Source organism: Peromyscus eremicus, chromosome 3 (genome assembly GCF_949786415.1).
Source record: "Peromyscus eremicus chromosome 3, PerEre_H2_v1, whole genome shotgun sequence".
Lineage (NCBI taxonomy): Eukaryota > Metazoa > Chordata > Mammalia > Rodentia > Cricetidae > Peromyscus > Peromyscus eremicus.
Genome location: NC_081418.1, coordinates 33915163 through 33932735, shown reverse-complemented (window position 1 = coordinate 33932735; position 17573 = coordinate 33915163). Strand labels below are relative to the sequence as shown.

General features: G+C 41.6%; 1 protein-coding gene across 1 annotated transcript in view; it reads right to left on the bottom strand.

Annotated features, from left to right (window-relative positions):
* The window catches only part of Cped1 (cadherin like and PC-esterase domain containing 1), a 273880-nt gene extending 258117 nt beyond the window's left edge, over positions 1-15763 (bottom strand). The window contains exon 1 of the mRNA XM_059257422.1: positions 14672-15763. Within this exon, the coding sequence (XP_059113405.1) occupies positions 14672-14920 (249 nt within the window). The 5' untranslated portion in view covers positions 14921-15763. The remainder of the gene's footprint in view (positions 1-14671) is intronic.
* Between the last annotated feature and the right edge of the window lie 1810 nt (positions 15764-17573).

Here is a 17573-nt window from a genome sequence, read left to right as displayed (position 1 = left end):
CCCAGAGAGAGGAGGATGGGTTCCTTAGCCTACGTTTATTATTATTGATCCAAACCACGCATGTTGCCCCTCTGGCTGCTCTTCCTTTCCTCTTACCCCTTAGCATTCATAGCCAGTTATCTGGACCCTCTCCCCAAATCCATGGCTCCATGCACTGCACAGATTGGTAAGGATGCATGACAGACACACTCCATGCAGGTGTTCCCGTATCTCCGGGGCAGCTGAGGTCAGCTCCAGTTCTTGTTGAATCCCAGGCTTGGCTATCAGATAGAGGCACATGCCTGCAAACCCAGAGAAACCCTTGTATCACCCATAGAGGAGCCAGGGTGGTAAGAAAAATGGGAGAGGGCGTACTTAGTATTCAAGAACCACGTCCTACATGGAAGTAGTGGGTTTCCACAGACGTGTGTGTATCTTACCACTTGTTCTATTTTCTTGCTTCTTCTAGTGCCCACGTGGCTGTTCACTCTCTTGGCTCCTTATCTTATCCTTTATTGGGCGCTTCTAGGCTATAACCTTGGCCCACCTTTGCAGGTGACCCTGAGTGACACTTTTCTTCTCCCATTGCTGCTCATACTACCAGATGCTGCAGATGTTCCTTTCAAGAAAGGCTTTAAGTATCCAAGTTACAAACTCATTCTAGAAGGTAAACGAATAGACTCCAGCTCCTTGCTCTCAGAATCAAAACTTGGCAATAAATCTAAAGATACTAGGACATAAATACTGGTCAATTCAGACTGATATCGAAATTTCAAGTTCCTTGCTCTGTGAGCCAGGTTGTGTGGAAAGCTGTGTGTGAAGGATGAAGCTCCGTTGAGGCTTTTGGCTATTTTTCTATGGCTGATGAGAAAAACAAGTTCCCTTCCTAGAGCTTAGCTGCTAACATGTCCAGCAGAAATCTTCCCTTTTGACAGGGCAGATTGTTTTAATCTTCTCAACCAAGCAGGAAGTAAGTATCTTTTAAGTGGAGGAGGAAATGGGAGGAGAGGTAAAACACTGGTGAGGATATCAGAATTCAAGGATCCAACAGCCAGGCTACAGGACGGTTGGCCACTATAGGAAATTCTATACTGGATGTAAAGCATAAACTGACGGTGCCTCCCACTGGTCCATTTACCTGCCATGTTATGTGCATGATCTCTGCCCTGACCTCCTTTCAGCAAGTTAATGAGAGGTTTTTCTTTAATGCTGGGCCTCACAGAATTTGGTCACATTGTGGCAAATGCTTGGTTCCACCATTTAGGATTTTGCTAAGACACGTGCTTAGGATTGTGTGCACACCACTGTGTGATGAGGCACTCTCCCTCTGTTATCACAGATTTTAAAAAGCTTCTTTTTAAGGGGTCAATGTTTTTATGCTAAGTGAGAAGGGGCTGGAGAGATGGCTCAGCAGTTAAGAGCACTGGCTGCTCTTCTGGAGGACCTGGGTTAGAGTCCCAGCACCCACATGGTAGTTCACAATTGTCTATAACTTCAGATCAAGAGGATCAGATGTTCTTGTAGACATGTATGCAGACAAAACACCCATATACATACAGTAAATAAAATAAGAATATAGAAAGAAAATACAGATGAAAATAAGAGATGTGAGAATCTTGAGGTTTCTATATTTGAAAGATTATGTTTCCACAAATACATTTGTCTTCCCCATCCATTTTCAGAGCAGATACACTATCTTAATGTTTCCTTGTAAGAGAAAGAGTAAGCTTGCCTCTTCCTGCTCCCCACCCCCACTTACTCCTTTATAAACAGAACTAATCTACCCCAAATCTGTCAGCTTTAAACAGCTCTAAAATCCTTGGGCAAATTGATTTCTCTTATACTGTGGGAAATTTCAGATGCATTGTTAATGTTTGCTCAGGAAAAAAAAAAAGATAAAGATAGTTCTAGAAGATACTAATAAAGCAGGGAAAGAGAGAAACAAGAAAAATCACTCCTGCCCTGGGAGCGTCAGTAGGAAAGCCTCGCTGCTCCTTGGGAAAGTCTGCTTTTTCCCTGATGCCAAAAAGAAGTTAATTTCCTGTTCTGTTTCTCCAGGAGCGTTTGTGCACTTGGGCTAAATTGCTGCTCACTTTTCCACTAAGTGAGGGCCAGGCTTGCCTCTGAAGCTCTTGGAATGCCCTTAAACTCCCTACTGCTTGTTAAAGACGAAGCAACATCCAGAGGAAATTCAACTGTGACAACGCAATTTTGGACTTCTACCAGCATTTTGAAACATAACTTTGTAACTTCACATCTGTAGAGCACACTATATGGTAACTTTTTAATGAAAGAAGGAGTTATTTCTGGTAACCACATTTATGGTTCATTTTTCGAATTCTTTTCCCAAGAGGGGCCGAATGCAATGAGAATATGTTGGTGATATTTTCCTTTGGGAGATAATAATGTAATTTTCCCGCCCTTTAAAATCTTGAAGTTTTTCAAAGCTCTCTCATCTAGTGCTTAATTTGATCCCATAGCAACACTAAGATAGTCATTGCTATCTCTAGGCCGCACTAGAGAATTCAAACCGTGTATGTGTGGGGGTGGGGTGTGTGGGGGTGAGATAGATAGATAGATAGACAGAGAGAGAGAGAGAGAGAGAGAGAGAGAGAGAGAGAGAGAGAGAGAGAACACTCAACTCTACCCCTGAACTAGGATTCCTGATAGCAGTCCTGGGCAATGTCCCTTCTCCCTGGAGAGGCCTGTGAGGGTCACAGCAAGCCCTGTTTTAGACACAGGTTGTTCTTTTGTTTTCCAGGAGTATCCGCCACTAGCTAAACAACACACCTGCTTTTTTATGCTTATAAAACAGAAGCACCAGTGCCCAGAAGTAATATTGCTATTGAAGTAAACACATTTTTTCCTTCATATAGATTATTCACTGCCATTAGGATGTTCCTTTCTCCTGACTCAACTGCCCTGAAATGACCAAATAACCTGTTCTCTCAGGCATATTCATAAGAGCAGATTCCAATTTCAGTTTGTCAAGCACAGCTGTGAAGCAGGTTAGCAAGGTTATAAGGTTTGTTTAGAAAAATACAGTATCAAAGTTGATGAATAAGCTACATGCATGACAAATCCCAGGCTTTTATGAAAAAAGACAGGCTGATATTTCCCCATCAAACACACAGTCTTGATGGGATAGGGATTATTTTTCACAACCAGGAAAACATTAAACTGTATACAGTTGTCATAGGGAAAGTGACAGCGACCTGTTACCAGAGGACAAGTGACTTTAAATGCTTCCCTGGACAAAATATAAGGAAGGAGGGCTGAGGGCTGTATATGAGTATCAAAATAAATGTACTCTAACAGATACAATGTGCTTTGTGCAGGTCCAGTTCAAAGCCAGATTCTTAAGCACACAGCATTGCATCTGCCGACTCTGGCCGCCATTGATGTGTTCAAGCATGTGAGTTGATTCATGTCTTATATGTTGTCCTGGGTTGTTTCTGTTACTATGAAAAACACCACGACCAAAAACAAGTTGGAGACAAAATAGTTGATTTGACTCACAGGTCACAAACAACCATCAAGGCAAACCAAGGCAGGAACCTGGAGGCAGGAACTGAACCAGAGGCCACGGAAGAACTCTGCTCACTGGTTTGCTCCCCACGGCTTGCTCAGCCTGCTCTCTTACCCTGCCCAGGACCATCTGCCCAGGGCTGACACTGCCTACACTGGGCTGAGACCTCCCACAGCCATCATTCATTCTGAAGACACCCCCACAGACATGCACTCGAGCCGATCTGATGGAAGCAGTTCCTCAGCTATGGGTCCCTCTTGCCAGATGCCTCTAGTTTGTGTCACACTGACAAAAACTGACTGTCACACATGTAAGCTTTAGATAGTGTCACCCATGAGTAGAAGACTGGGGGACTTAGAAAGTTAAGTAACTTTTCTATGGCCCTATATCCAACAAATGAGACCGTGTATTTCAAAACAAATCTGTGATCTACCGATTCAGTCTATTTACGGTGTTTGGCATTAGGGGCTTTGTTGGAGACTGTTGTGCCCATTCCCACCGGTAACACGCACAGTTGGAGAATGTCTCCCTTACCACATTGTTCAGATGCTGCATGCTAAGCACGGGGGTGGGGGGGATAGTGATAGAAAGGTGGCTATGCACTTCAGGGCATATGACCAGGCCCACTCTGCATCACCAAATTCATTTGTCCTGACTCATGATTATTAAAGTCTATCTATTCTTTGGATCCTAAACACCACAAGCTTTCATGGACTTAATTGAAAGGTGTAAATTTTTTTTGTTAATACCCTTATACATATGTAACAGATTCACAAAACAATTTACCATTATAGACTATTAAACCTCAGTAAGTCAAAATTATGTTTCACATTTTAAACAAGTATCTGAAAGTATAAAGCGGACAAGGTACAACTCACCTTGTCGACTTCCAACTCTGGCATAGTGTGTATCAGAGAACAGAGATCTCATTTTAAAATGTGAGCTTATCCTTTTACCAAGGCTGCCTGCCTCGAGAAAAAAAAAATATCCAAAGGAAGCCAATGGGAAAAGTGAAACCAAAACATTCCTTTCCCCCAAAAGGCCACAGACTCAGGAAAGAGCAGGCGGCACAATTCTCCTCTCAGCCCAGCTCCTGGTGGCTTCCATTTCAGAGGATTTCTCACTCGGGTTTTCAACTCCATTTGTAGAAGAAACAAAACTGCTCAGAGGAGGAAGGTGCACCCGGTATTGGCACGCCCCTGAAAGGACAAGAGGGAGCCCCACAAATAAAATGATGAAATGTAGGGAAGTTTGCACATTCTGTTTAAATACGAACTTCATCAAGACTTCATTAAAGTCTGTCTAAGGTATGCAGGCTTGAATTTGTCTGAAATTCTTTCAGAATGAGCAATGATTTTACCCTATGTACATTTCATTATAAAAATTGAAAATGGCTTTAATCAGCCAGCTCAGAGCCATCCACAGGCATGGCATGCACATCAGGCAACCCAGCTCATTCGGGGCAGCTACACACTTCTTTGCTGACATTTCCTGAAGGCCTACTATGCACGGGCCCCCGTATTTAAAGACCATTCACACAAATGCAGTTAAACTATGAAAAAGCATGGTAAAGTTCCATTTCTAGTACAATACGTCTGCTCAAGGTAGAAATTCATTGACAGAGAGGTGACAAAGAGGACAGGAAAGATGGGGACAGTGGGATAGGGAGACTAACCCAAGACTCTGTTTGGTTTTGCTTATGTGACCCTTCCTCCTATCATAATGCACTTGGCAGGCTGACACTTTTACCTGTGCACACTGTGTGCACACACCCCTCTCCAAACAGAAAACCTCCAGTTCTGGACTAGGCATACACCCCTCTCTGAACAATAGTATATATTTTTCTGCCTTTAATGACGATCAAGTTTGGAAAGTTTCCATTCAAATACATGCCCAATGGATCTTGTATGAACAAAGGAAGGGCCAATTCAGCCTGAAATGGTTCTGAGTGCATAGTAAGACAAACTATATCTGCCTTTAAAACCCATAAAAAGAGACCCAGATTATGACCTGAGGCCTTGGAGTAGTGGTTCTCAACCTGTGGGTTACAATCCCTTTGGGGTCTGAATGACCATTTCACAGGGATTCCTTAAGACCATCTGCATATCAGACATTTACATTACAATTCATAACAGTAGCAAAATTACAGGTTTGAAGTAACAACAAAAAATAAATTTATGGTTCCACAATACGAGGAACTGTATTAAAGGTTTATAGCATTAAGAAGGTTGAGAACCACTGCTTTAGAGTATCTTGCTCATGTGGCCAGCTGTCAACCTTTGACAGCCTATCTCTCTCTAATCTGTACTATCACTTGTTTCCAAATAAAGTTATCTTTGCTACTTCAGCAAATCTGTGTGAGCCCTTATTTTTACTTCTTTGAGTAAAGCAATCAAGCATCTGGAGGCACCTGGCCAGGATCCTAACCACCTGCAACAATAGCATTCCCTTAAAAAAAGTATATGTGGGAGATACATGAGATTGCTCACACACTAAGGATCCCAATGAGACCAAAAAAAAAGGGAAGGTAGAAAAGGTCGTGATAAGTCACAGATCAAATTCTGCATAGCAAATTGCTTGGAAGTCCAAGAAATGGCTTGGGAAGGCATACAGAGGACACTGGTCCAGGAAGGAGAAAGCCAGGACTCCTTAGAGAGCAAAAAGAGTTCTTGTCATTTCCTGACGTTGCCTTAGAGTTGGACCTCACTAACCCTCAGATTCATCACTCACTCTTCTACGCAAACAGTGCTCACCGCATGTCAGGTACTGTCTTAGCACTGGCGATGTGGAATAACAAGTCAAGCCGTCTTTGATCATAAGCAGTTTATGTTCCCTGCAAAGAAAGACAATGAACTAACAAGTGAGCACACCTGTGTATTTAATCAGGGCCCCAAATCTTAACTACATTCACTCCTCACTCAACTCAATTCTCCAAGGCCTCAGCTACAACATGGTGTTAATCGTAACATCTGGTGCTTTAAAATTTATCAGGTGGCATTTCGAGCTTTACCTATAGATAAGCAGATCCACCTCTGAGTGACAGGTCAGCCTCTTCAAGTTTTGGCTGATTCTAAAATTCCACTTCACTGTGAAAATACAGCACTACAGCAGGTAGAGTTGATATTCACTGCAACAATGGTTGTTTACCTACTTTGTGAGGACAAATATTAAGGGCAATTAATAGGGACAATGGAGCTGAACAACTCTTCTGGAAAATTAAAAAATGACCACCCCTATGGCTGAATCCATCATGTCTGGAAAAAAAAAAAAAAGGTTTCACATGATCACTGGAGCTCCTTGTTAACCTTAGGAAGAAAGTACTAATATAGTCATTTTCAGGGAGGGACACTAAATCCCAAAGCAAACAAGTTAACAAATGGGGTTAACGTGACTCCAGAGCTTTCAGATGCTATGGCGTTCTGCCTCCCCAGTTCTCCTAGTCTCCTGAGATTGTGTGACGAAGCACCATAATCTGAGTCACTTAAACCCAAAGACATTTGTTGTCTCATAATTATGGAGATGAGAAGCCTGAAATCAAAGTGTTTCTGGATGCCATCCTGTCTCTGAACCCCAGAATCCTTGCACTCCCTTCGCAGGTGCCCTTGGGTATGAAGCTCCAGGTACCTCTCTACTTCATCCTTTCACAGCATCATTCTTCTAAGGAACTTACTCATACTGGATTAGGGGCCCACTCAACTCCAGTGTGGCCTCGTCTTAATTAATTACATCTGTCACAAATCTACTTCCAAATAAAGTCACACTCTGAGACATAAGGGGTAGGACTTCAACATGTCTTGGAGAGGAAGGTATACAATTCCACTCTGTAGCACTAGTGAGTGAGTGTAGGGTATGATGTAGAACAGAAACAGAAAGAGAACACTTCCCAGTTCAATCCTGTCTTTACCATCGATTTGGTGCCTCGTTTTGTGAACCTCACTTTCTTTCCGTATAGAAGAAAAGCATTGAATCTAATAATACCTACTAATTTTGAGACATAACATTCTAATATATCTTCTGAATAATTATAATGAGAAATAATTTTCATTTGGGATGTTTTAAAAAGCATCTACTTATAATAAGGGTTAGCATGATGGAGGAGATGAAACTTCCTGGGCTTAAGACAGCTTTCAGAAAGATCATGAAGATTTGTTTCTAGAGAACTTGAGTGGGGCTTACAACTTGGAAGAGACTTTAGACAGAGGGAAGAGTAGAAAATAAAGTCATAGGCTGGATTCTGACGTTTGACAGACAAGCTGAGTTTTGACAATACTAGAAAGATGCAGTAGACCATGCCAGGGTGAAGGGTGGTCTAGGGGTTTTGTAAATATGACTCAGTACTGAGACGGAAAAGGACAGTAAAGCTAAGATTTTATAATCTCATTAACTTGAATCTGGATCTTTTTGGAGGTTGAGGTAGGGAAAATTTTATACCAACCTATAGTTGGTATAATTGGCTCATGTTAAGGTCACATTTACTAAAGTACTCAGTATAGTGGGCTAAATATCCCTCGTGGTCTCTGAGAAAAACAACAAGTTAGAAAATGAACAGTGTATCTAAAGGTGATGTGTGAACTTCAGAGAAAATCTAAGTGTGGGTGGATGTCAAGGTGCAGGCAACAGCTTGGGAATCAATAGGCAAGCAGGGTTTAGACAAATGTCTCAAAATATGCATTGTATATACTTAAGTATTTAAGAGGATACATTTTATAGCATATGTGAATTTTTAATGTTATTTTTTTAAAGGATTAAAACAAAGAGAAAGGGCTGGGCAGTGGTGGGCACACCTTTAATTCCAGCACTGGGGGGCGTGGGCAGAGCCAGGCGGATCTCTGTGAGTTCAAGGCCAGCCTGGTCTATAGAGTGAGATCCAGGACAGGCACCAAAACTACACAGAGAAATCCTGTCTCAAAAAAACAAGCCCCCCCCCCCCAAAAAAAAAACAAAGACAAAGAAACAAAGGACACCCTGAACATTCGAATTTGGAGTCAGTCATGTGGCTGAGTGACCAGCCTCAAATCTGGTCAGGTGTCAAGTCAGTAACTCTAGAGAGTTGCAAGAAGCAAAGATTTTCTCATGGTTCCAACCATATATTAACATAACCAGGAGAATATGGGAGGAAGTCAGATCTTACTCACTACTAGGAGTGTCAAAGGATTGTTGATTTCTGCATATTTAAATATTCATAGACATTTTTTACCATTCTAGAAAACATATCAGGGAATGGGAGATATAGTTGATGAGTGACACATTTTCACCAAGGGAAAGAATAAAACAAGACAGAAGCCCAAAGGATAAAGATTGGAGATGCCTGCTTTCATCATCAGAAGTGGAAGGGACAGAAGGGAACCTTGAAAGGAGACCATGAGTTATTCAGAGATCATAGAATGTCCCTGCTGTGCTGTTCTGTCAAAAATGGGGACGTGACGCTGTTTTGTTTAGTGATGAGTGATGCTTCTGGAAGAAGGGTGAAGGTTGAAAGTGGATCATTATTGCTAGTCAGGGGTAACCAGGAGAGAGTTTTCAGTAGAGAGTAGAAAGGACCGATTTCAAAGGCTAGGAATGGGTGGAGGTGACCAGGGAGTGCACACAAGAGAAGCAGCTACCGTATCTGTGGAGGGAACTGGAGAAGTAAGAACATGAGGTAGATCTGCCGTGTTATCGCCGCTCAGTATGCTTATTGGTCCAGTGGAAAAGCCTGAACATCTTTGTAAGGAATAGAGTAGCTGTGGAGCCAACCCTGGAGGAGACTGAAGAAAAAGTGCTTGCGAATGCACAGGGAAGGCAAGATCTGGCAAAGGAGAGGCCTCTGTATCCAGCCTCCCTTGAACTGGTCTCCCTTCAGCTCTACTCGGCTCCAGTTCATTTTGTAACTTGTTTTCTCAGAAGTTGATGCATGCCAATCTGTGTTCTGTAGGGACTGTCCTGTCCCTTCAGAATTCAGACAGCTTATTATGTTCACAACATATAGACCTTATTAGATTTTCTACACACAGTCACACAGACATACACAAACACACACACACACACACACACACACACACACACACACACACTCAAATGCGCACACGCATGCATGCATGCACTTAAGTTTTTAAGCTATTTGGTTTCTTTCATACGCACATGTAGGTTTTTACATTTGCTGCACCATTTCTTTCTAAATCTCCAGCTCCTTCTCTGCCTCCTCTCACTACTTTCAAAGAATAATCTCAGAATTTCTCAGTTTTCCAGCACTGTGCTTCCTCTGTCTCACAATGGCCTCTATTCCTGTGTCACCTCATGGCCTAAGAGCATCAATACATATTATACACCGAACGAAAATGAATGGATAAATGATTAAAAGGGATCGAGAAGAGAAAGAAAAAGAGAAAATCAAGTATTTTTTCAATTGAAGGGGAGGGTTCTCTATGAGACCATTACAAATATATATATTTTTTTTATTAAAGGAAGCAAAGTCCTTTTCCAAGATGCAGATTCATGGAGATATTTTTGGTGGGTTGTTAGAAAGTGAAATTATTACCACTTCTGCAAGAGTTTTCACTAGATTGCTGCTGGTAGGTGTTTCTCATGCCATTACTGTGGCTGTACAACTGAGGACCTTTTACTGTACCCTTGCCTCTCTGTCTCTCTGTCTCTCTGTCTCTGTCTCTGTCTCTCTCTCACACACACACCACTCTCATTGCAATTAACTGTAACTTTTACTCATATTACATATGTAAAAGGAGGGGCCATTTCAGACTATTTGTACTGGCAAAATGATATATGTATCAGAGGCCCTGGGTACCTCTAATAGCTGCCCTAAGAATCCAGAAACATTGGATGGACACAACCCAATGAAAGACAGGAGAAGAGGACATTAGGGTCTCCTTTGGCCTCTAATGCCTGAGATTCAGTAGCTGAAGACAGCCTTTCTGGATGTGACCCCAGAAAAAGTGCACTCACTGGATTTTCAATCTATCCTTCTTTCTCTTTTATTTTGTCTCTGCTCTGGTATCCCTGAGAGCGTGTTTTCCAATAAATTGTCAGCACCTAAGAGTTGGTCTAACTTCCTGATGCTACAAAACTTGGACTAAACAAGTTATTCTAAAGAAATTTTCAAATGTTAAGTATGTTGCTTATTTTTACAAATACAAATAAAAGACTAGAATATGTTTAGTGAGGACATTTGTTTATTTACATTGGGCTATGTTGGATCCTGGGGTAGTAAAAGTTGCACAGACCAATCCTTGAAACTGAAGAGAGAATGAGGAAGACTTGGAACTCAAACAGCCCAGCAACAGTCCAAGGAATAGTAGTTCTCATTGTGTAGCCTCAACGGGACATAATCAGAAACACATGGCTCTCCCGAGTCTAAACACAGTCCTCAAATAGCCGTGTTTCCAATAAAGGAGCATGGACTGAGGAGATCTCGCCCATTGTGTCTGTTTATAATTTAATATCTTTTCTGTGTTATGCAATGCTAAGGCGTCAGCTTCCATGAAAATGGATAAATCTACAGAGCAACCTACCTCAGTGAAGACAACATAACTATGTTCTTATATTAAGTTGGAATGATTTTAAGACACGGCAGATTAGTAAATAATATTTAAACAACCAATGTTGAGAGAAAAATCCAGAAGAAATGACAATAGTACATGTGCTTAAAAAGGCACATTGGAATGTACAAATGGAAAAAGGAATTAAAATTTGGCCAGAAAGAGGGAGAGTGCTTCCTTGTGGAAAACTGGCAGATCGAATACTGTGATCTCACTGGCACTGGGAACCACTTTAATGTTGAATTGGGTCCCGATGGGGAAAGGTGTGGAAGGCAAAGTTACTGTCTTCAAATATTTCTAGCTAGAGGAACTACAGGATCCTCTGTTACTAGATAAATAAAGCACAGAAGGTCCCTTCTAAGAAGGAATTGCATCCAAAAACACCAAGAAATACTTGCTGCTTATTCACCAATGAATGACAACTGTAATTAGAGAAATATTCCGCTTTTCCATGTTTTCACACTAGGTTGTTTATTTATTTATTTGTTTGTTTTAACATCCTCCTTTGAAGACTTAATTAAAGCTGTTTTTTTCATTGTATGTTTATTTATCCAGACCCAATTAATATGCACAGAATGAGAAATTAATTAAACATTGAAGCATACAGGTTGTTAAGCACTTTCAGTGGTCCTAACATGTTTTTAATTCTGAATATCTGATCAAAATAAATTATTTGTCCATAGAGAGCTGTAAAAACACATGCATGCAATAATTTGCATGAAATTTCTGGTGTTTAGAGATTTTTTTTATATATCCAAACACTCTTTTTTTCTATATAGTCAAATCCAGGGGTTTTAAGCATCTTTGAAAAGCATTTAAAGTGATGATGGGTGGATTCAACTAAAGTAAAGATGAGGGATTCAGCTAAGTCGAATATTTTGACCTGTCAATAAAAGTAACCACAAATTTCAAAATGTACAGATGAAAAACTCTGCTCCTCTAGGACATCATTTCTAAAAGCTACTGCCAGGTCTTGGCACACCCACCTCTATAGTGCCACACTGGTCATTTCATTAGTGACTTTTACAAGTGGTTATTTTTGACAGGCTCTGTATAGCATTCATAATTGATTTCTCTCTCCACGTTAGGTACCCGAAGGAATATTTGGTCATTGCAGATTGTTACTACTTGACTCCTTTTGGAAGACATATTACAATGACAAACAAAATTCATTTGTATCTGGTTTTGACTAATGGTTTTATGTCATCCTCTTCCCTCCTTCCTTGCTATCAGTGGGTTGCAAGCATTAAAATCAGAGGTACAGAGCAAGTGTTTGGAAACACAGTTTTCACATTCACTGAACCATGATTCTCAATTTAGAATCTTGCTTATGTTTTAAATATTTAAGACTGCGAATCATTTGGGAGCCAAAATCATCATGTGTTTGGCATTCTTCTGGTTGAAGAAAATTCTAGAGTGAATGTTTTTTTTACACCAGCAGCCAATAAGTTTCAGATGTTTTCCAAGGAGCAAGAGTTCTAAAGCTGAAATGGAATTTTCTGTGACAGTCTACAAATAACAGTTAACATATGCTTAAGTTACAAACAAAGCTGGAATCGGGAAATGCCTAGTAGGGAAGCAAAGGAGGCTACAAGTTAATTAATGAATCATTTCCACCTAAATTTCCTAGAGAATATTTATGTTTAAATATTTACCTCACCTATTTTTTTTTTTTTTTTTTTTTTTTTGGTTTTTCGAGACAGCGTTTCTCTGTGTAGCTTTGCGCCTTTCCTGGAACTCACTTTGTAGCCCTGGCTGGCCTCGAACTCACCGAGATCCGCCAGGCTCTGCCTCCTGAGTGCTGGGCAGTGGTGGCGCACGCCTTTAAGACCTCACCTATTTTTAAAGAGCATTACAATTACAAACTACCAAAAAGTAGTTTTCAACTTACCAAACATTAGCTTTAAAATTCAGGTACATCTGTCATAAATTTTAAGTGTTCAAGAAAATAAAAAAGCAAAGAAAAAGTTACATAAACTAACCAAGCAATACATTCTCCCATTATTTCACAGCATCTGAAGATTGAGTCATACCTTAAACTAAAGCTTCCTGTAAAGATGATCCTGCTCTGTCATCTGCTATTATTTCCTGTGTTCATGAGTCAATACAATCCTCACATTTTTTGCTAACAAATGAACACACCCATGTGACAGTCCTCAAACGCTCATCATCTTAATCTGCCATGATTTGGTGTGCATTCTTCAAGTTGTGGCTTCAGAAATGATTACGCCAGCGTTGACTTTGCTTTTACTTGGAGTATCTATTGTGGTAAGAACCAAGCAGACTGATTTCTGTGGGATGTGGCAGGGCATTCTGTTAGTCATGTGGATCACTTGAGCATCCTTCAGTGACAGTCAACTTGTTTTTAAGTTGAGTGACCCCACCTACTACCTACCTACCTAGGTTATGAGGCTGGAATGAAATAAACAAAAGAGCTTATAAAACAACATCGTGGTGGTCCTGGAGGTGGGTATGCTGCCGCCCAACATGAAATTCTGCTTCAACTAATAAGCAGGCTCAGAAACTCCCGCTAAGTCTGCCTAGATAGAAGGTACGGCTTATAGATCCCAAAGGTATCTTGTGATATACTATTTCAAGTGTCTCTAAATTCAGTGGCTTTCCCATCAACTTTTTAAATAACCATATTTTTAATGTTTTCTGCATTTGCAGCTAGGTATGTACAGAGTGCAATATTAAAACAGAAGTGTTATGGTTTTTTCTGGATTTGTGTTGTTTCCTGTACTTTATAAATAAAAATAGTGAGACTAACTTGCCCGTTGTGAATACAGAATGATCTCTTTTTCTCCAACTCTTTGGTTTGCTTTTTTTTTTCTTCTCCAAGACAGTGTCTAATGTAGCTCAGGCTAGACTTGGGCTTACATTGTATCTAGCCTAGGCTGGCCTTAAACCTCATGCCCCAGCCTCTGTCTTTCTAGTGCTGGGATTATAAGCATGAGCCAGCCACCTCACCAAGCATAAACACATACTTTTTAAAAACAAGTCTCACTATTAAACAGTGATAGGCCCAGAACTCTACATGTAGAACAAATGGGGCTGGCACTTGCTTCCTGCCTCTGCCTCCTGAGTGCTTAGATTCTAGGTGTGGGCACTGTACTGAACTGGTGTTCCCCTAATTCTATGAGCAATTAAGCAGTATGTCAATTAGCCTTAAGAAAACTATAGTACTATTCTTTTAAATGCTTCAGAAATGAATACATTGGTTTAGAAACATATTCACCAAATTCAGAATCAATTTAGCAGATTGTGAGATGGAATTCTTGGGAATGTCTTAGCACACATGCTCTCTGTTAAGGAAAGAGACCAGGGATTTTTAGACTTTTTTAAAGCTGTGACTTTGGTTTCTGAAGTATAAATCCTCAGATTTCTTAGACTTCTAACATTTTAGAAACCATTTCATTTCACTGCAATGAGCATTGTGTCTAAAAGATAAAGGGCGGAACCCTTTAAAGTAAGTTTAGGAAGTTTTGCGGCTTATGTAACACATCTCCCAGTCAGCAGGTCACTTTTGGCTGTTTATACTCTGGCTCCCTTTTGGACCTCATGGAAGTTAATTTTAGTTTTGTGGAAAGGAGAGGGAGAGGCCGACCGCTCGAGCTGAGCACAGACTTACCTTCCTGATCTCCTGGGCATTCGCTGAGAGAAGGAAGCACCGTTTGTCCTGCGGGTATCCTTTCTCACATCTGCTAGCCTGAGTTTGAGAGGGGGTGTGTGGGACAGTTCCAGGAACCTCAGCTGCAAGCTTCTTAGTCCCTCGGAGTGTCAGGGTCTGGTAAAAGAGACAGATTGCCACCACCAAACCCACCAGGAAAGGTCTGGGGCAAAATCGCCGGCGACAAAGGAACACAGGTCGACAGACCATGACCAGTCCAGCTTCACTTGGCCCCTGGCCGCGTTGTCAGCATGAAAAAAGTACACATCTGTCTTCTTCTTGCACAACTCCAATCAAGTTCGCCCCATCTCCACTTGAGAACTTTCCGAAGGTTCATGCCAAAGATTCACAGGTCCCAGAGGTCCGAGGTGGTTAACACGAGCCCTTCGTGAAGGACAGTAAAAAGTGACCGACCTGCTTATGTTTTTTTTAAGATGTCAAAATCATGATAGTCGTAAGAAATCATCCGAATGCATCCCCAGCTGCCAAGAGTTCCTTCCGGTAGTGTCTTATTTCCACAACATGAACTCAAGAGTTCAGCTTGTCTCGGCTTTGGGGCAAAGAGAAAGCACAGTAAAGCGGATCTGGAGTCTGCAAACAGCCCTGAAGACGCAGCAGATTAAATGCGAAGTGCCTGTTGCACAGCTGGGCGCGGGCCAGGTTGCCCTAGCAGTTTCTCATTTTCCCTCCCGGTTTAAAGCCGCCCTACTCTCAGCCTTTCATGTTTCTGAACTGCTTCCTTTCGTTCAATTTTTAAATTGCCCCTTTGCTGCTAGCATTCACGGCTTTTAACCTAAGAAGGGAAGAGCAGTTTGAATGTGTGTGGTTACTGTCAGGGTTTTGCTTGCGTTTGGTCTCGTTCTGTTTCAAGTTCAAAGTTCTGTGTACTTACTCAGTTTTCATCCTTTTAGCCAGAATTTTTTTTCCCCATGATCCCCTAACGGATCGCTGATCAGGATCACTTGGAAGGAAACACCCAGGCGTAGGACTCCACCTCATTTCACTCACACGCACGGGTGCACACACGAGCAGACACGCGGAGACACGCGCGCGCCAGCTGCACCCAGGGCCGAGAGCCGGGGGACCTGGACCATCGCTGCCACCCAGGCCGAGCGGGGCGGAGCTAAGCCCAGGGCTCGCCTGGCCTTGGGACCAGTCGGAGCCGAGCTGTCAGCTCTGCCTCAGCCAAGGGTAATAGGCTACAGAGCTTGGAAACAGCAGTTAGGGTCGCCCCTGCAACGCGATTGCCTGTCCAGACCGGTGGAATTAGAAACATGCTTGATGCCCGATCATCTATGTCACGGCATTTTCCCTAGTACAGCACTATGATAACAAATGGTTCCTGGTCAATAGATGCCAAAGGTCGAGGAGGGGATGAAGGCAGACTCTGAGTTAACGGGGAAGTTCGTCACTCCAGGGAATTGTGGTCACGCTTAAGAGGACAAGAAAGTCATTAGGACAGTCTGGACCACAGAACAGGAAACATTCGAATAACGGACAGTCCCCTCTCCACTCCAGCACCGAGTGCTACTGCAGTTATTACTGCTCCTTTTTGGGGTCTTTCCAAGGCAAATAGCGTGATGACTGGCTCTTCAAACGAGCTGACTGGAGCAGGTAGTGTTCTAACTTCTGCCCAGGAGAAAAGGGCACGGAGCAGGCTTAATTTAATTCCATGCCGACCCTCTCATGGGCGTTGTTAATAGGGCAGGTCGGCAAATCCCATCACTCTTGGCTCGGCAGGCTGGGGGACCATCAAAGGAGAACTTGCAGGCCCTTGCTTTTCCAGCTGTGGGAAGGACTGACTTAGGCTCACTGCAGACATTCTTCAAAGACTTTAAACCTAGATAGTTTCTACACTTTAGGTCTAACCGAACTTTTTATAAGCAGACGTTCTCCGGTGAGGCCGCACCCCTAGAGTAAGCCCATTCCATAGGACTCGCCATTAGTCCCTAATATTTTGTGAGAAAGCGCGCCCCCTAGAGGTTCACGCTATGACAGATTCAGAAAAATGGCCAACTCTTGCTAGCAAGAAACTTTATGAGCCAGCCTAAGATACATGAGATTGTGTCCAAAAAAAAAAAAAAAAAAAAAAAAAAAAAATTAGTTCCTTTAAAACAAATTAATTAGGTCATTATAGAATAGGCATGCACTCATTTCAAGTCCTTTTATGTATTCTTTATAAAATGTTTTAATACTATTTGATAAATAAATTCAAAGTCTTTAATACCATGACAAATGAGGGGATGGGAGAGAATTAACCTGGTTTTCACATTTAGATGTCAAGAGAGCATTTCTGTTGCATGCCATAGGTTTTTGGTGGAGGTAGTATGATTTGAAGACTAATAGAATCACTAGACCTCTAAATTGGAATGGTTTCTATGCTAACGAGGCCCAGAGTGTGGCAAAGCTATTTACTGGGTGATATGAGCCATATAGATATTTGTTAAAATTAAGGCTCGAATTATAAAAAAAAAAATCAGGGTTTAAGGAAGGAAGGACTTTTTTTTTTTAAATCCTTAAATTGCTGAGTCAGAATACTGAAGAGTAAATTGGATGCTACATAGAATAATAGTCTTTGGGTTGGGAGAAAGGAAAGCCAACAGAACAGAAAATTTTTAGACAATGTTGTTGCTTTGCTTTGGCCAAAAGGAATCTAGAAATTATTCTGGTAAATTGAAGAACTCAATCCCCTATCTTGACCACAGAGTCCAAGGGAGAAGAAGACAACCAATGAGTAATATTGGAAAAAAGGAGTTAGTTAGAACAAGAATGTGGCAAAGAAAGTATAGGATCAAATGGAAAGAGACCCCTGGGACCACATCAAGCGTTAGAGGAGACCCATGGTGGACATACATCATCAGGC